At 36.7% G+C, this 23,562-nt stretch overlaps 1 protein-coding gene across 9 annotated transcripts in view; it reads right to left on the bottom strand.

The window, feature by feature from the left end:
• The window catches only part of BRAF (B-Raf proto-oncogene, serine/threonine kinase), a 200,563-nt gene that overhangs the window by 80,579 nt on the left and 96,422 nt on the right, over positions 1-23,562 (bottom strand). For all 9 annotated transcript variants that reach the window (XM_073009411.1, XM_073009408.1, XM_007983167.3 and 6 more), the window contains 2 exons: positions 1,964-2,067; positions 1,017-1,119 (listed from right to left, as the gene is read on the bottom strand). In XM_073009411.1, coding sequence (XP_072865512.1) covers positions 1,017-1,119; positions 1,964-2,067 — 207 coding nt within the window. The remainder of the gene's footprint in view (positions 1-1,016; positions 1,120-1,963; positions 2,068-23,562) is intronic.

Genomic DNA, 23,562 nt, shown 5'->3' on the forward strand with positions numbered 1-23,562 from the left:
CTTGACGCCTAAAGGGTAGCAGTAACTATCCACCTAGAAAAAACTCTGGCCAAAATTCCATACATAGAGAAAAGAAAGAAATGTATTCCTGACTCACAGGCAACTTTTGGCTTCTGCCTGCCATTTTAGAGGCTAGGTTCTCAAGTTCTATGTAGATCTTCATCTCTAAGATGAAAAGTCCCACATTCTGGGTCTTATGCTGGTGACACTTACGCTTATGCTAGGTTCTAGCATATGCAAAAACCAGACAAAGAAAGAAGCCTCAAGGAGAGTTTAATACCCAGCCATTCTATTTCCATTAACCTATCCTTCAGAAACACAAGGATGTGTACAAGTGTGTCAAGATATATGCAGAAAGACCCTGTTTAGCCCTGTATGTAACAGATTTTTTAAAATACAAAAACTTAAGTGTCTATCAATAGAGAAATGGTTAAATATACTGAATTCCTATTCTTATGAATTATTACATAACCATACTAAAATAAAGCTAGGTATACTGACATGAAAAGATGTCCATGACATCCTGTTGAATTAAAAAAAAAGCAAAGAATATCACATAGTATGGCTCCATTTTTGATTTAAGAAAGGGAAAAGAAAAGAAAGTAATGAAGGAAAGGGAGAAAAAAAGAAAGGAAAAAACTTTGGGCTTACAGGTACAAGCACATGTTTATATACACAGAAAAAAGTCTGGAAGACAGAACAATAATCTGTTAATCTAAACAAATGTTGGCCTCTAGGAGGGTATTTTCACTTTTTTTACTTGACATACTTTTTGCACTATTCAAAATTTTCTTTTAACAATGCATACATATTACTTTTTTAAATTAAAAAGAGTATAAAGATTAAAATTAAACTCTTGTTTAAATATAAGTTTTTAAAGAAAACAACTGATTTCAACTCAGGTAAAATGTCAATTCCAAAATTACTCATCCATATTTCACATTCCTTAAATAAAAATTCATTCAATAAAATTTGAACATTTCTGACATTTCAAAAAAAAATGTAAAGATACATACAAAGTTGTGTGTTGTAAGTGGAACATTCTCCAACACTTCCACATGCAATTCTTCTCCAGTAAGCCAGGAAATATCAGTGTCCCAGCCAATTGGTTTCTTCTCTCTGAAAAATGTAGACACAAGCCTTTCTTGGTTATTACACCTAAAAATATTCATATACCTCATGCTGAAGATATGAAAATTGGTTATCGAGGGGCTAGTAACAGTGAGGGAGGTTTGGCTCCCTAGTATTCCATCGTTAGAAATTTAAATGGCAATAAATTAATTTTAAGTTTACCCCAAATAAATGTATCACTCTTGGACAAACAGCAGGGTAAAGAGATGTACTCTTTTCTTCAAGTCAGCTCCAGAAAAGACCTACAACAGCAGAAAATGGATTGTTCCTGGGGTCCAAAAAAAAAAAAAAAAAAAAATCACAGGTACGGACTTATTTATCCATTCACGGAAAAAGAGTACTCAAGAGACAGGGACGACATGCCCCCAAAATGATTTCTTTCTTTTTTTTTTTTTTTTCTAAAAAGAGGATTCAAAATGTGAGGGTCTTGGAACAATGTTAGACACTTTCTGAAAGAAAAGTAGGTCAATATAAAATGTTAATTTTGATATACCTTTTGTGAAACTATGAATTTGTATTAAAAATACAAAGGAGGGGGGTAAGAGTCTATTATCCAAATAAATCACACTCTGAATGGTTCAAAAATTGTAAGAATCTCAAATTCCAAATAAAATCATTTGATCAAAGTAACAAACACTACAGTCATATAAAATTATTTAATTTAACTCCTCATATGGCCTACAAAATTTCTTCAGGCTTAGTATTAATTTAATACTTTTTCTTAAAGTAGACTTTCAATTCCCTAGGTTTGGGTAAAGATCCTAAGAAAACTTCAAAATTTAATGGGTGATTTTCTTTTTAAACAAAATTTCACGTCACATACAAACCATACCCATCCTGAATTCTGTAAACAGCACAGCATTCTGGGATTAGACCTCTCATCATCAGTGCTTTCTTTAGACTGTCTCGGACTGTAACTCCACACCTTGCAGGTACCTATGGTATCATAAATATATTGATAAGAGGTAAAGGGAGCAAATTACATTTTTTCGTATCATTAAAAAAATTTAGTAGTTCACCTTTAAAAAGTCAAATGGGTCACTAGGTCAGACACAACACCATTTCTACAGCTAACTTAATACTAAAGGAAAATTATAACGCAAATATGTGTTATTATTCACCAACTTAAAGCAAAATTAATTTTCATTAAAATTATGAAATATTTTAAACACATAAAAAGTAACAGTATCTGCTACAATATACCCACCAACACAGTACATCCATCACTGCGAAATAATAGATGTCAATATTAAAAGCAAAATCAATTTTGATCCAATATTGTTCAGAACTGAAAACTGTATAACCCTTCAATCACACTGACTGTCCTTAAGAGACATCTTACTGGCCCTAAACATAGCGGGAAGAAAAAAATTTAATGTGTATACTTGATATTTGTTGTTTGGTGCCCCTGTTTCCTCTGGGAATATTCCCTTCTCTAGAAATCCACAGAGTACTAGAAAAGCTATCAATCAAGGGTCACAACTTTTATGTCACTACAGATGACAGAAGCTGGCTAATCAGTTTCCCATACCCCTGGCAAGAGCAACTGGTCCAGGGCTATATATATGACCCAAACAGCAGCTGAGTTCTTCCCTAAATTGATACATGGGCACTGAATGAGAAAAGTCCTTGTTTCTACTGTAGTTTTGTAGATTTGTAGAAGATACAAATCTGGAGCCCTCAGTGGACATACTCTCCACACATTGAGAAAATCTGTTACAGAATGAAGCTAACATATGAAGAAGCAGAGATTACATGGGAAGGGGGGGGCGGAGGGAAAGGGAAAGGGAAAAAGAAAGCGATCTTTCTGTATATTTAAAGTTATCCATATCTCTAGCCTTTGCCTTGCCTCATCCCCCACAGGCAAATCTGAGTAAGTTGGAACTGAAGGTGTAGATTAAAGTGAGGCAGTGTAAGTACAGAGGATACAGTTTTTATTGGGAGGAGGTGTAAGAAGTAGGGGAAGTGTTAGTTTGTAACAATAAGTTCCATTCGTTTAAATTAAGGTTCTTAGCAAACCAAAAGCTTCCAAAGAAACTGGGAATATTTATGCTAGAGGGGAAAAAATGGGGGTAAAGGTAAATATAAGACAGCTGAATTCAAATAATATATTGAAAGGGGAAGAGTCCAGAAAGTCTAATTAGGATCTATGACCAGAAATAACAGGATGCAGCAGGTAGTGCAATATAACCATTAAAACTATCCAGGTTGGGTGCGGTGGCTGACACCTGCAATCCCAACACTTTGCGAGGCTGAGGTGAGCGGATCATTTGAGGTCAGGAGTTCGAGACCAGCTTGGCCAACATGGTGAAACATTATCTCTACAAAAAAACACAAAAAGTAGCGAGGTGTAGTGGCGGGTGCCTATAATCCCAGCTACTCAGGTGGCTGAGGCACGATAATCACTTGAACCCAGGAGGTGGAAGTTGCGGCGAGCCAAATCATACCACTGCATTCCACCCTGGGTGACAGAGTGAGACATTACCACAAACAAACAAAACCTAAACTTTTACCTATCCAGCAAGGTAAAAGTTTGTCACGAGGGAGTGGGCTTATCATTGTAAGTATTAAAGAGGAGACTGGATTGGTACAGTTGATCCTCACTGCTTGTGGAGACCATACTTGCAAATCTCTCTACTTGCTAAAATTTATTTATAACTCTAAAGTCAATACTTGCAGTGCTTTCATAGGCATGCACAGAGCAGTGAGATATTTGAGTCATCTAACGCATGCACCTCTCCAACTGAGGTCGAACAGTGAAGCTCTCTCTCGCCTTCTTGTTTCAATTTTCATACTATAAACAAGTATCCTGGGCAGAGCCTATTTGGTGCCACTTTTTTCTCACTTTTGTGCTTTTTGTTGATGATTCTACTGTTTAAAATAATCTCTAAGCATAGTGCTCAAGTGCTGTTTAGGGCTGGTAAGCATAAGAAGGCTGTAACGTCCCTGGCAGACTAAGTACATGTGTTAGGCCAGCTTCCTTCGGGCATGAGTTATAGTAATGTCAGCCATGAGTTCAATGTTAATGAATCAGCAATATATCTTTAAACAGAAACACACACAAAACAAGGTTATGTATTGACTGATTGATGAAAATGTGACTAGAGGCTGGTAGGAACCTAACTGCATTTTAAATTTGAGGGATTTGGGGTCTGATCAAGGAAAAAGATATGACCACGAGGTGGCAGTAGCATGCATAGCTTTAATGGGTGACACTGACAGGTCTGCATGTAGAGGATGTCCTTAAAGCATACTGTCCAGAGGCTAAGGCAGAGTGGCCACTACCCAAACAGGACTGGCCAGAAGCTGAGGCGGAGTGGCTATCATCCAGAAGAGGAGGGGTAGGGGACTCTCAGGGGAGAGGGGAATAGGAGAGGGAGCTTATATGTCTAGCTGACAATGCTAGACAACCCAGGAGGGAGTCTATGTATCGAAGAGCTCCAAAGGGCAACGGCAGCTTGGAATCTTTACAGCCCTGGGATTTGATCTTATCTATACCTAATAGATGTTGAGTACAAAATAGTTTTGTGGGGACTGCAAAGTAGTTTTGTGGGAACTGCAAAGTAGGCAGGCTCTCAGTGGCTAAAAATCTGCTTATCAGGATTATGTTTAAAACAATTAGACGTATAAAAAATTTAGTTTGCTGCAAGCACACTTTTAAGCCAATAGGTCTCAACCTTTTGTAATGGAAGAAACAACCTAGAGGCCAATATACAGAGGGTGTTTTTTTTGTTTTTTTTTTTGGCTCATTTAAATAATAATAATCCTTGTATTTCCCCTAGGAGCAAGGTTCAGTGTTCACTAATTGTTTGTAGTGAATTTATAGAACATAACTACTATAAACAATGAGAACTGGTTGTAATCTTTCAGAAATAATGAACTGAAGTGAAAGCTCACTTTTCCCTGTGCCACTCATCTTCTGCCTAATGCCAAAATTTCCTGACTGGTGACTGATTTTTAGTTTTAAACCCCATCCAATATATCCTATCCTATGTTACCACAGAAATCTTTCTAAAGAAGACATTCTTTTTTTCTTTTTCTTTTTTATCTTTGTTTTTAATTTACTTTTAAGAAGGGATTTTTAACTTTTGTGCATGTATGTGCATGCACACACCCGTGTGTGTGTGTGTGTGAGAGAGAGGGTGGGAGGAGGAGAAAGACTTCTGAGAATCTAATGAAAGCCTCAAATGTGCTCTCTGAAACAAAATTTCATAGGGTTTGTGCAATCTGAAGCCCACGCTGAGTTCACTGAACTCAGCATTTAACCCATTCTAAAATATACTCTTACATTTCACTAGTCTGCTTAAAATTTTCCCATTATTTATGAGACAAAATTCAAATTCCATAATGTTTCATAAAAGGCCACCAATGACTTAGAGTTATCTATCCTTCAGCCTCTTTGGTAATTTCCCTCAGGCACTCCAGGAATGCACTTCAAATATGGCTATGCTCCCTCATGCTTCTCTACATATGCTGATCCTAAGTTGTATATATGTTTCATCAACAGGCAAAAATTTGGTTTTCTGCTCTATTACCAAGGCAAGCCATCTATCAGTCCTTCTTAATTCCACTTTTGTAGGCTTAATTTTTACACTATTTGTTCTTTCATGATAGTACCTGTGCAACAGATGAAGACATCAACGGAACAAAACAGAAAGACCAAAATAGACCCTAACACATAAAGGAAGTGTGAATAAGATAAAGGCAACATCTGAAATGGGGTAAAGATGAACTTTTAAATAACTGATGCTGGGACAACTGGAACTAATCTAGAGAAAAAGGTTCATCCATACTTCATATTGTATACCAGAATAAACTACAAATGGATCAAATATTTAAATGCTGGAAGGAGGAAGGGTAGGAGAGTGAAACAAACCATAAAAGAACTAGAAGAAAGCAAGGCACCTTCAAATCTTCAAATGACAAAGGCTTTTACAACTCTGATGCAAAATCTACAAGTCATAAAGGAAAAAAATATTAAATTCACCTATATAAAACTAAAAAAAACCTTTCGGATGGCAAAACAAACATATTAAAAGTGAAGTAAAAAGCGTACAAATGGTGAAAAATATATTTGCAACTCATTTAGCAGGTATGTTAGCTTCCTGATACACAAAGAGCTCCTGAAAAATTGAGATGAAGACCACCAAGAGAAAAAGGGAAAAAGATATGAGAAACAGGTCACAGAAAGAGAAGCAGAAATGGCTTTCATACATATGAAAATGTATTCACTCTCACTCAGAGGAAAGCAAATCCAAATTTGTGAAGATATTTTTCATTTATCAGATTGGCAAAAATCCAAAAATTTGATAACATATTCTACTAGTACGAAGCTATAGGTAAACAGACATCTCATAATTAAGCAAGACCCATAAAGCAAAATTTGTATCTATCAAAGTCACAAATGCAAATTTCTCTTTGACCTAGTCAAGCGTACTTCTGGGAATCTATCTTACAGATATGCCTGCAATATATAAGAATAATGTATTTGCAACATTATTCACTACAGTACTAATTGTACATTAAAAGTCCAGAAAGAACCTGAATGTCCATAAACACATCACTGGTTAAATAAACTATAGTACATCTATACAATGGAACTAGTTACACATACAAAAAAAAAATTATGTAAGGAAACAAAATTTCCACAATGGCCTACATAAACATTAAAAACAAAATACAGAATGATATATACAGTATATCTTATGTATGAAGAGTGGGGAAATAAATGTATTTGTATTTATGTCTATATTTTTAAAACCATGAAGGCCGGGCGCGGTGGCTCAAGCCTGTAATCCCAGCACTTTGGGAGGCCGAGACGGGCGGATCACGAGGTCAGGAGATCGAGACCATCCTGGCTAACACGGTGAAACCCCGTCTCTACTAAAAAATACAAAAAACTAGCCGGGCGAGGTGGCGGGCGCCTGTAGTCCCAGCTACTCGGGAGGCTGAGGCAGGAGAATGGCGTAAACCCGGGAGGCGGAGCTTGCAGTGAACTGAGATCCGGCCACAGCACTCCAGCCTGGGCGACAGAGCGAGACTCCGTCTCAAAAAAAAAAAAAAAAAAAAAAAAAAAAACCATGAAAATTCATACACGCAGGTATATGTGTGTGCGTGCACGCGCGCGGGCACACACACACACACACACATACACACACCCCTCCTTAAAAAAGAGTTAGCTGAAAGGTGCAGAGAAAATTGGACGTATATTTAGGCTGGGGTGAAAACAAGATTTCTTTACGTAAATACCATATGAAAGTATAACCTGTGTAAAGGAGGAACGTTGTCTCATCTTTTAAGGTGAGGAAAACTAAAAGAGGTATTTTTGTAATAAACTAGGTTTATGCCTTTCCTCCAAAATCTAAAATTAAGTATCTTTGATTAGCTCGTCAGAGCAATAATTTTTCTCTTAAAAAAATAAAAAAGCATCCTACCTTAAAAAGGAGCCAGAGTAAATGGAATCATGGAATATTTGCCAAGGAAACTTTAGACCAAAACAAAATTCATGAGTCCAAACTTTCACGTCAATTTTTAAAGTGAATTGAAATTATCTTTTGTTAATGAGCTCACGATGATTCACATACTATTCTACTTTTGTGTATGTCTAAACTTTTCCATAGTTGGCCGGACATGGTGGCTCATGCCTGTAATCCCAGCATTTTGGGAGGCCAAGGCAGGCAGATCACCTGAGGTCTGGAGTTCGAGACCAGCCTGGCCAACATGGTGAAACCCCATCTCTATTAATATAAAAATTAGCCAGGCATGGTGGCAGGCTCCTATCATCCTGGCTACTAGGGAGCCTGAGGCAGGAGAACCACTTGAACCCAGGAGGCAGAGGTTGTAGTGAGCCAAGACTGTGCCACTGCACTCCAGCCTGGGTGACAGAATGACACTCCATCTCAAAGGGAAAAAAATATATATATATATAAATATATATATATAAATATATAAAATTTTCCATAGTTAAAAAGTTAAAAAAAATAGTTCTAAAATTTAGGTGGTCATCGAAATTGTTATACGTTTAATTCTTTGAGCTAGTACATTAATTTGGTAATTTGTTTTACAGTGCAGACTATTACATGCTTTGAGTAAATTTCATGATACAGTAACATCTTAAATAAACTGGCACAGAATACACATGCCAATATACAGATTCTGAATACAAATTTAAATATATAACTTTCTGATGTTATGATTTAACTTAACGCCAAGTTCTTTTTTGGCACTATTAATTCAATTATATATATATATATATTTTTTGAGATGGAGTCTCGCTCTGTTGCCCAGGCTGGAGTGCAGTGGCGCAATCTCTAGGCTCACTGCAAGCTCCACCTCCCAGGTTCATGCCATTCTCCTGCCTCAGACTCCCAAGTAACTGGGACTATAGGCGTCTGCCACCACGCCCGACTAATTTTTTTTTTTTTTTTTGTATTTTTAGTAGAGACGGGGTTTCACCATGTTAGCCAGGATGGTCTCGATCTCCTGACCTCATGATCCGCCCGCCTCCACCTCCCAAAGTGCTGGGATTACAGGCGTGAGCCACTGTGCCCAGCCTTTTTTTTTGTTTGAGACAGGGTCTCCCTCTATCACACAGGCTGGTGCAATGATGCGACCTAGGATCACTGCAAACTCCGCTTCACAGGTTCAAGTGATTCTCATGCCTCAGCTTCCAGAGTAGCTGGGATTACAGGCATGTGTCAGCACGCCCAGCTAATTTTTTTGTACTGTTAGTAAAGACGGGCTTTTACTATGTTCATCAGGCTGGTCTCAAACTCCTCACCTCAAGTGATCCGTGTGCCTCAGCCTCCCAAAGTGCTGGGATTACAGGCATGAGTCACTGCACCTGGCCTAATTACAATATTGTTTTAAAGAAAAAAGATAGCTATGATCTGCTTATACCATGTTTTCATTAAAGTAGAAAAAGAAGGATGTCTATACCACAAAAACTTCAGAAGGTAAAAGCAATTTTAGAATTAAGCACGCCTCCTGGTCAGGCTGAATTTAACTGGCCAAGAACCAGAAACCACAGGATTTATAAAGGTGACATCTTTTACTGCGAAACTGCTGTCCCAATCAAATCAAAATAAAAATGAAAGTTAATCAATTACCTTATTAGTATTCTAAGGGGAAAAAACCTACCAGGCAACAGAGAAGCACTTTCACTGTTGGCAAAGAATATAATTTATTAGGAGCCAAGAATGTCCTCGATTCCATAGCTGTTTTATTGAAATTTAAACATAGTAATTTAAGTATCAACCTGAGCTAATACTGCTTCCTATAGTATTCATCCTCATCAAGTTGCTATGAAGATGAAATGAGAGTAAGTGAAAGTGTTTTTACAAACTGTACCAATATGTAAAAAGTATTATTCTTCTTGTCTACACAGAAATTGAATGGATCACCCTCTTTTATCACTTGTAGAACTTAGTTCTGCTTTGCTGTTGCTAAAAATAAAAGGGGAGGGAAGGTCTAGCATTTACTCTAGTGATGTCCCTTTACTTTTGACATATTCCATTGAAACTATTTATTTGTACTGGTGAAAGTTAAAGTTTCTGGTATTAGTTTTATTCCTAAACTGGCTAAAATAAGAACATACCTTTTCCTTAATCTTTCCATTCCATAAACATTTCTTGCTTGATTATAGCACAACTAGGGCATGATTTTGAAGCATCAGTCAGTATTGCCCTATTTTTTCCCTTTGCCATTCCTTTACCTTGGATGCCATCAGGATTAATGCCAATCAACAGACATTTGTTTACAAACCCCAGGGTATGGTAAACCCAAAGACTCATTCTTTCAAAAACACTTACAGTACATTTACTCAGTATTAGACACTATTCTACTCACTGAGTAAACCAAAATAGATAAGCTGTTCTCACAGAACTAAAATCATCCCATAGATGTTAAAATTTATTTAGTAGTTTTAGGTACTGTTTCAGACTTTTCATCAGTCAGACAACAGACCCACAGCTAGCATCATAATTAATGAAAAAAACCTGAAAGTCTTTCTTCTAAGACCTGGAACAAGACAAGGATGCCCACTTTCACCAATGTTATTCGACATACTACTGAAAGTCCTAGCTAGAGGAACTGGATAAGAGAAAAAAATAAAGAGCATCCAAATTGGAAAGAATAAGTCAAATTATCCTTGTTTGTGGATAATATGATCCTATATTTGAAAAAGTCTAAAGACTACCAAAAAAAAATTATAACTGACAAATTCAGTAAAGTTGCAGGATACAAAAATAATATAAAAAAGTCAGCAGCATTTCTACATGCCAACAGCAAACAATCCAAAACAAAAATCAAGAAAGTAACTCCATTTACAATAGCTACAAATAAAATACCTAGGATTAAACTTAAAAACAAAGAAGTGAAAGATTTCTACAATGAAAACTATAAAACACTGATGGAAGAAATTGGAGAGAACACATGAAAAAATGGAAAGACACTGGAAGAATCAATATGCTAAAATGTCCATACTACCCAAAGCAATCTACACATTCAATGCAATCCCTATGAAAATACCAAAGACATTCCTCACAGAAATAGAAAAATAATCCTAAAATTTATATGGAACTACCGAAGGCCCAGAATAGCCAAAGCCATTCTAAGCAAAGTGAACAAAACTGGAAGAATCACATTACCTCACTTCAAATTATACTACAAAGCTATAGTAACCAAAACAGCATGGTACTGGAATAAAAACAGACATACAGACCAATGAAACAGAATAAAGAACAATGAAATAATTCCATACTTCTACAGTTAACTCATTTTTGACAAAGGTGCCAAGAACATACACTGGGGAAAGGACAGTCTCTTCAAATGATACTCCCTGTCCCAGGAATTCCACTTTCAGGTTTGTGACATCTTGTTATATGTGTACAAAGAGACTAACACAAGAATGTTATTACATCACTGTTTGTCATAACAAAAAAATCCAAATATAACCTAAATGTTCATCAATGGAGAAAAAGATAAACGGTGGTATATTAAGAAGCTGGAATACTTGATAACAGCATTGAATGAAATAGATCTGTATGTATCAACATATAAATACATACACCTTGAAATCATAATTTTGAATAAAAAGGACGAGATGCTGACCATTACATACATATAGTATCATATCACCTTACAAATTAAAAAAACAAAAACACTGGCTTATGGAACACATATATATAATAAAATATAAAAATATGATTGAAGGTACCTCACATTTATCATAGTGACTGCCCCTTTGGGGACAAGATGGGATGAGGGGTGTTCAGCAGAGGAATGGGACTGGCAGAGGAACCTAAATTTGTACTTCTATGTATAATATGAAGCAAATATAACAAAAAAATAGTATTTGTTCATTGTAGGTAACTAAACACAGCTGTTTAATATATTGTCCTTTATACTTTTCCATATAAGTATTTTAATTTTTTTTTTTTTTTGAGATGAAGTCTTGCTCTGTTGCCCAGCCTGGAGTGCAGTGGCATGATCTTGGCTCACTGCAACCTCTGCCTCCCAGGTTCAAGCAATTCTCTTGCTTCACTCTCCCGAGTAGCGGGATTACAGGTGTGCACCACAACGTCTGGCTAATTTTTATATTTTTAGTAGAAACAGGGTTTCACCATGTTGGACAGGCTGGTCTCAAACTCCTGACCTCAGGTGATCCGCCCGCCTTGGCCTCCCAAAGTGCTAGGATTATAGGCATGAGCCAACACATCGGCACCGGCCAAGTATTTTAAATTTTCTAAACAAAAAGTTAAAAAACCTTATGAACAATATTTTCTAAATGTTAAACCAAAGTTACCAATTTTGAAATACCTAAAACAGGCAACTTTCTTTACAACACTATATACAACTTATAAGTATGGTTTTCATTTAGTGATATAAAAGGCCACATCCAGGGACTTGCTACTATCACACTTCTTGATATTACAATCCTTTCATTTAGTCTACCTTATTTTGAAGATAGCTTACCTAGGCTACCTTATACTGAAGACAGCTTACCTATCTTACGTAGTCTATCTTATACTGAAGATAGCTTACCTAGGAATAAAGTTAGAAACAAAGAAGATACTGAAGATAGCTTACCTATCTTCAATATTTCCCTTTTGTGTCCCTAGAGCATTCAGTTTTATTCTTGTTATCTCCACTTCTTTCTCCTGTAGTGTCATAGATCCTTGGAGAACTTGTACATCTTCCCATCTCTAGAGGAAATAATCTTGGCTACTTTCTCTTTTCTGTCCGATTTCTATTATTAGAGCATTGTTCAAAAATCTTTGTAATTTTTCTTGTCTCAGGTCATTGGTATTTAACTATGAATTGTATGTAAAACTATTTATAAAAGCAAACCCTTTCTCCACAAAGATATATAAAAGCCAACAATCACACACAAAGATGCTTCACGTTCCTAGGATAGAAGGGAAATGCAAATAAAACCCAAAATGAGACACCATTTCATACCCATTAGGATGGCTATAATAAAAAAGCCAAATAATAAACAAGTTTGGCAGCGATGTGAAAAAAACAGGACCCTCATGCTCAAGGGAAAGTGCAATGGTGTAGCCATTTTGAAAAACATTCTGCCAGTCTCTTAAAAGGTTACTAGAGGCATAAATGAAATCATATGTCCACACAAAACCTTGAACATGAATGTTCACAGCAGCAATGTTCATAATAGCTAACAAGTAGAAACACCACAAATGTCCATCAGCTGATAAATGTGTAAACAAAATGTGGTATATACATCCAATGAAATATTATTGAGCCATAAGAAGGCATGAAGGACTGACACAGGGTACAATGTGGATAGAGTCTGGAAACATTATGCTAAGGAAAAGAAGTCAGTCACAAACACATATTGTATGATTTCATTTATATGAAATGCCAGAGAATAGGCAAATCTATAGAGACGGAGAGCAAATGGGTGGTTACATAGGGATGAGAGGAATGGGAAGTGACTGCTAACGGGTTTAGTGTTTCTTTTTGGGGTGAAAAAATATTTTTAAATGGATTATCACGGCCGCAGAACTTTGTGAATATACAAAAATCATTTTATACTTTAAATGGGTAAATTGTATGGCTTTTGAATTATATCTCAATAAACCATCAAGCAAAATTTTTTTAAAGAAATTTTATTTTGACTTATAAACCTAAACAGGCTTAGAACACAAGCCATCTTTGGGGGTAATCAGGTGAGTCTAATATTTCTTGGTTAATTTTTTGTCATATAACACAACTTTCATACAGACAAACAATATACACAGGACTCAAGTCAAATATACTTTAAGTGTTATTAGATTGGTAATGCTTTAAAAATTCTGTTAACATTCTATGTTGGCCAGGATCTTGTGGGAAAAGGAAGTCTCATACACTTGCTGAGAATCAAAATCTTTTCTTATATTAAGTTATCGCAAAGTTTTCAGTGTTTATATTCTATGACCCAATAATTATTTCAAGGTATTTATCTTCCCCAGTAAAAATATTCCCATGGTGTTTCAGGATATATGTATTTAAATATATACTGCAACATTACCCAATTATCTATCAAGAAAGAAACAGCTAAATGAGATATAACCATCCTAAACAATAATACATGAATAAATATATAATTATCCTGAACAATCATAAAAAACAGACATCCTAGCATTATGCGAAATAAGGGTATCAAGTATAAAGTAAAAGGTCAGTCCCTTTTTCTTGTCCCAGGGAATATCCCCATCCCTCTGATAACCACAATTAACAGACTTTTACAATTTATTCAAATATATCTCAGGGCCAGGTGCAGTGGTTCATGCCTATAATCCCAGCACTTTGGGAGGCCACAGAGGGAGGATTGCTTGAGCCCAAGAGTTTGAGATCAGCCTGGGCAACACAGCAAGGCCCTATCTCTACAAAAAAATTTAAACATTAGGCACGGCACATGCCTGTGGTCTCAGCTACTTGAGGGCTGAGATGGGAGGATCACCTGAGCCTGGGAAGTCAAGACTGCAGTTAGCTGTGATTACACCACTGCACTCCACTGTGGGCAACAGGGCAAGACTCATTCTCAAAAAATAAAATTAAAAATAAAAATCTCAAAGGACATATATGTTTATTATTTTTAGTTATTGCATATATTCCAGGATCTAGAAAATCTTTTTTCCTTTTAAGACAGGGACTCACTCAGCTGCTCAGGCTGGAGTGCAGCAGCACAATCATACCTTACTGAAGCCTCAAAATCCTGGATTCTCCCGCCTCAGCCTCCCAAGTACCTGGGACTACAAACTCATGCTAGCACACCTGGCTAGTTTTCTGTAGAGACAGGGTCTGGTTACATTGCCCAGCCTGGTCTTGAACTCCTGGGCTCAAGGAATCCTTCTGCCTGGGCCACCCAAAGTGTTGGGATTACAGGCGCAAGCCACTACACCCAGCCTCTGAATTTTTTGTTTTTTTTTTTAGACAGAGTCTTGCTCTGTCACCCAGGCTGGAGTACAGTGGCGGGATCTCAGTTCATTGCAGCCTCTGTCTCCCAGGTTCAAGTAATTCTCCTGCCTCAGCCTCCTGAGTAACTGGGATTACAGGTGCATGCCACCATGCCTGGCTAATTTCTCTTTTTGTATTTTTAGTAGAGATGAGGTTTCGCCATGTTGGTCAGGCTGGTCTCAAACTCCTGACCTCAAGTGATCCTCCCACCTCGACCTCCCAAAGTGCTCGCAAAAAACAACAGATGCTGGCAAAGCTGCAGAGAAAAGGGAAAGTTTACACACTGTTGGTGCGAATGCAAATTAGGCACTGTGGAAAGCAGTTTGGAAATTTCTCAAAGAACTTAAAATAGAACTACCATTCGATCTAGCAATCTCATTGCTGGGTATACAACCAAAACAAAGTGAATCATTCTACAAAAAAATCACATATTTAATATAGCACTATTCACAATACCAAAGGTATGGAATCAATCTGGTTGCCCATCAATGGTGGTTTGCATAAAGAAAATGTATATATACACCATGAAATACTATGCAGCCATAAAAATGAATGAAATCATGTCCTTTGCAGCAACCTGGATGTAGCTGGAAGCCATTATCCTAAGCAAATTAACACAGGAAGAGAAAACCAAATACCAAATGTTCTCATTTCTAAGTAGGAGCTAAAGTTTGGGTACTCATGGACATAAAGACGGCAATAACAAAAACTGGAGGCTACTAGAGGGGGGAGGGTAAAGGTTGAAAACCTACTGGGTACTATGCTCAGTACTTGGATGATGGGATCAAACCTCAGCATCTTGCAATATACCCAGATAACAAAGCTGCGCATGTACCTCCTGAATCTAAAATAAAAGTTGAAAAAAAAATTTAATAATTATTTCTCCCAACGTCTATTTCATATAATATTTCCACAGTACTATCAGCTTTCTTAAAGGCTACTAAAAAAAACAAACAGATTTATCGAGGTACAACCGACATATAATAAACTGCAATGATTTAGAGTACACAATTTGATATATTTTGAGATTATATATATGCCCATGCAACCATCATCACATTCAAGATAATGAACATACCCATCACTTTCTGAAAGGTTCCTTGTGCTCCTATGTAAACCTTCCATCCTGCCGTAACACTGTGCCCAGGCAAATAAGAATCTGTTGTCACTATAGAAGAGTTTGCATTTTCTAGAATTTTATGTAAATTGAATTTTTAAACATGTAATCAATTTTTGTCTGACTTCTTTCACTCAGCATAATTATTTTGAGCTTCATCTATGTTGTGTGCATTAGCAGTTCATTCCTTTCTACTGAGTAGTATTCCCTTTTATAAACATACCACAATTTAACCATTCACCTGTTTATGGACATTTGGGTTATTTCCAGTTTGGGGCTATGACAAAGCAACTAAGAACATTTGTATGCAAATCTTTGAATGAACATATGCTCACTTTTCTCTTGGGTAAATATGGAGGAGTAGAAGGGCTGGGTGATATACTAAATGTACGTTTGATTTTTTGTGGGGGTGGACAGGGTCTTGCTCTTTCACCCAGGCTGAGTGCAATGGTGCACATAGCACAATGTAGCTTTTAACTCCTGGGCACAAGTGATCCTCCTGTCTTAGCCTCCCAGGTAGCTAGGACTACAGATGTACACCACCACACCTGGCTAATTTTTGTAGACATGGGGTCTCACTATGTTGCCCTGGCTGGTATGGAACTCCTGGTCTCAAGTGCTTCTCTCGCCTTGACCTCCCAAAGCACTGGGATTACAGGTGTCAGCCACCATGTCCAGCCTAATGTTTTACATAACTACCATATTATTATTTCACAAAACTATGGTAAAATATACCTAACATAAAGTTTAACATTTCAACCATTTTTAAGTGTACAATTTAGTAGTGTTAAGCACATTCACAATGTTGTACAACCAATCTCCAGAACTCTTTTCATCCTGCAAAACTAAAACTCTATAACCATTAAACAACTCTCCAGCACCCCTTCCCCCAGCTCCTGGCAAGCACCATTCTACTCTGTGTCTCTATGAGTCTGAACACTCTAGGTACTTCAGTAAGTGGAATCATACAGTACTTGTCATTTTATGACTGGCTCATTTCACTTAACATAATGTCCTTGAGATCTACTCATGTTGCAGTATGTGTTAGAATGTCCTGTTTTAAGGCTGAATATTCCAATGTATATACATACCATATTTTGTTCATCCATTCCTCCATCAGCAGAAATCTGGGTTGCTTCTGCCTTTGGCTACTATAGTGAATAATGCTGCTATGAACATGAGTGTACGAATATCTCTTTGAGATCCTGCTTTCAATTATTTTGGGTATATACACAGAAGGAGAATTGCTGGATTATATGGTAATTCTATTTTCAGTTTTTTGAGGAACCTCTGTATGTTTTCCATAGCAGTTCCTCCATTTTACATTTCCACCAAGAGTGCATCAGGGGTACAATTTCTCCACACCCTTGCCAACTCTTGCTATCTTCTCTTTTGTCTGATAGCCGACATCCTAATGGGTGTCAGGTGGTATCTCATTGTGGTTTTGATTTGCGTGTTCCTAATAATTAGCAATGTTGGGCATCTTTTCATATGCTGGTGGCCATCCAGATATCTTCATTAAAGAAATGTCTGTTCAAGTCTTCTGCCCATTTTTAAACAGGGTTGTATGCTACTATAGGAGTTCTTTATATTTTGGATATTAACTCCTTATCAGATACATGATTTGCAAATATTTCTCCCATTCCAGGTTGGCTTTTCACTCTGTTGATTATATCATTTGATGATCACAAGTTTTAAATTCTGATAATAGTACAATTTTTCCATTTTTTCTTATGTTCCCTGGGCTTTTGGCATTGCGGCCAATAATCATTGACAAATCCAAAGCTATGATGCTTTTCTCCTATGTTTTCTTGTAAAAGTTTTATGACTTTAACTGTTATGTTCAAGTCTTTGATTCATTTTGGGTTATTCTTTTTGTACATGGTATAAGGGAAGGGTCCTAGTTCCTTCTTTTGCATGTGGATATTCAGTTTCCAACACCATTTGCTGAAGAGATTCTCCTTACTTCATGAAGTGGTCTTGGGAACCTTGTCAAAGATCATTTGACCATAAATGTGAAGATTTAGCTCAGGACTCTCATCTGTCTGTATGCCAGTACCACTTAGTTTTGATTACTGTAACTTTGTAGTAAGTTTTGAGATCAGGAAACATGATGCCCCCAACTTTGTACTTTCATTTGGAGACTGTTTTGGCTATATGGGATTCCTTGAGATACTGTATGAATTTTAGGAAGGATTTTCTATTTCTGGAAAACAAACAAACAAACAAAAAAAACACTGTTCGGATTTTGAAAAAGTTTCATTAAATAAAACTGCCAAATTTTATTCCAAAGTGGTTGTACCAATTAAACATTCCTATCAGCAGTGCGTGGAAATTCTAGTTCTTTAACATCCCCACTAACACTTGGTGTGGCCACTCTAATTTCAGCCATTCTAGCAGGCATGTAAGGGTATTATGTGCCTATTTAATTTGCATTTTCCTAATGACTAATGTTGATCATCTTCTCATGTGTTTATTACCATCCATATATCTCTTTGATGAAATTGTTCAAATCCTTTGTCCAGTTTTAATTGGGTTGTTTTTTCTTTTCTTTTCTTTTTTGAGACGGAGTCTCGCTCTGTTGCCCAGGCAGGAGTGCAGTGGCACAATCTCGGCTCACTGCAACCTCTGCCTCCCGAGTTCAAGCAATTTTCTGCCTCAGCCTCCCGAGCAGCTGGGGTTACAGGCACCTGCCAGCATGCCCAGCTAATTTTTGTATTTTTAGTAGAGACGGGGATTCACTATCTTGGCCAGGCTGGTCTTGAACTCCTGACCTCGTGATCCACCTGCCTCAGCCTCCCAAAGTGCTGGTATTACAGAAGTGAGTCTCCACACCTGGCCATTTGTTTTCTTATTATTGAGTTTTCAGAGTTCTTTATATATTTTACATGTCCTTGATCAGATATATGGCTTGCAAAGATTATCAATCTATGGTTTTTCTTTTTATTCTCTTAACACTGTCTTTTGAAGAGCAGAAGTTTTACATTTTGATTAATCCAATAAATATGTTCATTATAGATTGTGCTTCTGGTGTCATATTTAAGAAATCTTTGCCAAACCCCAGGTCACAAAAGTTTTCTGTCGTGTTTTCTTCTGCAAATTTTAGGTTTAATTTTTACTTTTCATTCCTTCTGAGTTCAATTTCCTTTATACAGTAAACCTTCTTGGACAATTCCTTCAAGCAGAGCCTATGAAAAGTAAACTCTTTCTCTGGAAAGGACTTTATGATTTATAGCTTAGCTTAGCTGAGAGATTTACAGGTACCTCTCAGTACTTTGAGTATATTATTCTAGTGTCTTCTAATTTCTACGGCTGCCACAAAAAAAATTTCCCAGACTAATTATAATTATTTTCCACATAATTTTTTCCCTGAGTGCTTTTAAAAAAATATTCTTTGGATTTATTATGGCTACATCAGATTCAAATTGTTTGTCCAACTCAGAGAGCATGCTTCCTAAATCATTAGATTTATGTCACTTGTAAATGTTAGCCCTAATTTATTTGAATTTTTCTCTACTCATTTATTTCTATTCTTACCTTTTGGAACTCCTTTGAGACATATAATGCTCATTCCATTTTTCATATCGCTTAACCTCTCTTTTATATTTTCTATAGCTCTCTTTGCTTTCCAGAGTTCACTAACTCATTCTTTGGTTGGGTTTAATCTAGCTTTACCTTGTTCACTGAGTTTTTTAAATAAATATTTGAATTTCTATATAACATTTAAACATTTCCTCTGTAATTTGCTGTAACGAACTTGATACACTGAAATTTAACTTAAAGTGTTATCTTGCTACATCCTCAAATGAATATCAGTATGTTCACTCTTTTTTCCTAGAGACAACTGTTTCTTTTGAACTTTCTACATTTCTTTTTTTCTATGTCAAGTTTTCCAACTCTTATTATAAAAAAATTTCAGACGGAAAAATCTGAACAAATGGTACAATTAACATCCAAATTCTTTCTTAGATTCTAAGATTATCTTTTCATATTTGCTTTTTCTCTTTCTCTGTATGTTGATTTCCATCACACAATTTGAAGTTTCAAAGTAACTGACAAAGATAGAAATGAAATAGTGGTTACTTTTAGTGAATTGGAAGGGGCACAGGAGAAAGTCCTAATCCAAGCAAGAATACTTCATAGATGATGAGGTTTAAATCAAGACTACCTAAAAGCTCTACTTGGTTCTTTCTTAGGAGTCTAACCCTGCTGTTTTTAAGTCTGCTAACTCACTGATGGTAGACTGTTTCCTTGCATGTCTTATAACTTGAGATCTTCAGATCGTCAGTAAAGCATTATCTCTGTGAATTCTACGAGACCTAGATGGGCCAAGGGACGGTTTGCATTGCTTCTGTGCAGTGCCTGAGTGCTATTACCACTCAAGACCAGTTGTTATGCCCACTTCATGGCTTGAGGGTTCCTAGACAATGTAGGTAGTATAAATTTGAATCCCACACAATGATTAGAATAGGTCCATAGTTAAGAAGTCACAGGAGAAACTTTAGAGTACTGTCAAAGACAGTCAAGTTTATTGTTACCTTTATGTATTCTGGTGAATAGATTTCATCCTTTCACTGAAGGTAATGTCCTTCAAAGGGTCAGTTTTATGTGAGAATCTGGGTTCCAATTACCTTTGTGACACAGGCTGAAGGCCCAGTGTTGTATCCCCACACACTGATATTCACGTCCTTTATTACAGAGTGACAAACTGGCCTTGAGGTCACTATAGCAGAGGTCAGCAAACTTCTTCCGTAAAGAACCAGAGGTTTTGTAGATTACAGCGTGATGTACAACTGCTCAACACCACTGCTAAAGCATGAAACCAGCCACAGACAACATGTAAACAGATTAGCATTGTTGTGTTCCAGTAACATTTTACCTATGGACACTGAAATTTTAATTTTAATTTTTTTTTTTGAGACGGAGTTTCGCTTTTGTTGCCCAGGCTGGAGTGCAATGGCACAATCTCGGCCCACTGCAACCTCCACCTCCCAGGTTCAAGCGATTCACCTGCCTCAGCCTCCCAAGTAGCTGGGTTATAGGCATGAGGTACCATACCCGGCTAATTTTGTATTTTTAGTAGAGACGGGGGTTTCGCCATGTTGGCTAGGCTGATCTAGAACTCCTGACCTCAGGTGATCCACTCCCCTCAGCCTCCCGTGCTAGGATTACAGGCATGAGCCACTGTACCTGTCCAAAATTTGAATTTCATGTAATTTTCATAGATTATGAAATACTATTATTCCTTTAATTTTTTTCAAGCATTTAAAACTGTAAAATCCATTCTTAGTTTGCAGGCTATATAAAAACAGACTGTGGGTTACATTTGTTGAAGGCTATAGTTCAGCAATACCTTAACAGATCAGCCCCCATGCTTCTTTGGTTTTTTCAACTCCCTTTTGTTTTCACCCTCTAAAGGTTTTTCTTTCTATTAAGCTCAGCTATACACTTAAACAAACATATTTTATTCAGCATTGCTAGTTGAGAGAGATATTTCTAGACCTACTAGAATACCGCAATGTGGTACACATAAAGAATAAGTAAGTAATGTCACAGTTTCCTACATCTTTCCTTTTCTCAATTATAATACCTCTCAGAAAAACCTTCAAGTACAAGTCTTTTTACAGGCTGCTTTGTACTACATGGTGTGTCTGTACCATGATTTATACAATCATTTCTCTACTGATGACATTCTATATTTTTTTCTCATTACAATGATTTAACAAATATCCTTGTATAAACGTCCCTATATATTGGTGCTTTTGTGTGCTAAATTCCCAATAGTTGGAGTACTGGCTTGGAAGATACAGCTCTTGTAAATTTTGACAGATACTATCAAAGTGCCTTCCAATAAACTGTGATACTTCACATTTCTATCCTTAACTAAGGGAGTTTTCTCACTAAATCCCTGCCAATAATAAATTCTATTTCGCCAGACAGATTAAATGATCTCATAGTTTTAATTTGCACACTCACAACTGACTGCATCTGAACAGTGCTCATGTGCTTTACTGTTCATTTGGATTTAATCTTATATGAACTGCCTATTTATATCTTTTCCCTATTTTTCTACCGGGTTTTGTCTTTTTCTTGTCAATTTTGAAGTGTTCTTTGAATATACAAAAGACTATTTACTTGTTGTTATCTGGGCACCAATGCTGTTTCCAAATTTATACAGACTATTGACTTTGTCAAGGATTTTTTTTTTTTTTTGTGGGGGAGCATACATAATTTTGAAGTTGTATTTAATCAATCTGTCTCTTACAGCTTTTGAGCTAATTAAGTTTTGATTAAGATAGTGATCTCAACTCCTAGATTTTACATGCAGCCTACTCAGCCTACTAGATTTTTCTTGAAAGATTTACATTTTTTTTTTTTTTTTGTATTTAATCTCTTGATTCTGACAGAATTTACTTTTGTAAGCAGTCTAAGATGTGGGCCCAATTTTGTTTTCTTCTAGATATGCCAGCACCAAAAATTAAATAATGTACTGTCTTCTTACTGATTGAAGCATTTTTTCAAATAACATTTTCTGAAAATCTGGGATCTATTTCTAGATACCTATTATATTCTACTGAAATAATTTTCAGTCCCCAGATACCCAAAGTGTCTTACTTTTAATATTAGCTTGGCTATCAACTTTCATTAGATCTTTAATGGCCCTGATCCACTGCCTTCTAGCCCTCAGTTTGCCAATGAGAAAACTATCCAATTTTCATTCTTCTGTAGATTGCCAGTTTATCTTTCTGAAAGGGCTTAAGATGTTCTCTTTCAACTTTCGAATTATACAGCAAGTATCCAGGTCAATTTCTGTTTTTGTTTTCCTGTTGACAGTCAGTTGCCCCTATCTATCTGAAGGCTGGTTTTTGTTCAACACAGGAAAATTGTCTTGTATTATGTCTGTGAATACATCTTCCCTCTATTTTTGTTTGCTTCTTTGTTTATTAAACAGAAGTTGGAACGTTTGCTCTCTTCACGTCTCTTTTCTCTCATATTTGCCCCCTTATTGTGTATCTTAAAAGGTATGTCTTTAGCTTTACTTTCCAAAATACTTATTAACTCTAGCTATCCTAATACTTGGCCTTTCTGTTTAACAAAAGTCAACAATCATACTTTCAATTTTCAAACTCTGTGGTCCTCTGACTCAATTTCCATATCAAATTGATTTGGCTTCGAGAATGAAGTACATCCTGAGCTATAATATTTTTACATCTTCTAGTTGCTTTATTTCTTGAGTTTTCTCTGTTGCTGTTGGTGTTCCAGTCATATTCATAAAATAAAAAGTAGATTGATTTGGTGGGGACTTTCTCCTGCACAGTTGTAGAGGTCCAACAAATGGCAAGTGGTTTGTTACGTTGACAAACTCTGATATTGTGGTTTATAATAATATATATTTTGGTCTTCAACCCTTTGGCCTTCAACCCAAGTTCCAGGCACAGAGCTCCTAAAACTTGTAATTTCCTGAGTGATCAGGGTGCCAGGTGCATCTTTTGTTCTCATATTTGGTCTTCGACCTTGGCTCTTGACACAGAGCTCTGAATCCCTTGGAATTTCCTAAGTGATAGGAGTATCTTTTGTTCTAATGAGGTAACTTTTGGTGGGTTCCTGAATGGAAGGTGGTCAAAAGAAAGGCCAAGCCATGATGTGAAGTCTGGAACTTTCAGCCCCATCCACCAACCTCTGAGAAGGTGGGAGGTCCTGGAGATTGGCCTAGTAAATATCACACCTATATGATGAACCTTCCATAAAAATCACTGAAATGCAAGGTTCCTAGAGCTTCCAGGGTGCCGAACATTTGGAGGCAGTGGAAGGTGATGCTCCTAAAGAGAGCACAGAAGCTCTGCATCCCTTCC

This window comes from Chlorocebus sabaeus, chromosome 21 (genome assembly GCF_047675955.1).
Source record: "Chlorocebus sabaeus isolate Y175 chromosome 21, mChlSab1.0.hap1, whole genome shotgun sequence".
NCBI classification, from domain to species: Eukaryota; Metazoa; Chordata; class Mammalia; order Primates; family Cercopithecidae; genus Chlorocebus; species Chlorocebus sabaeus.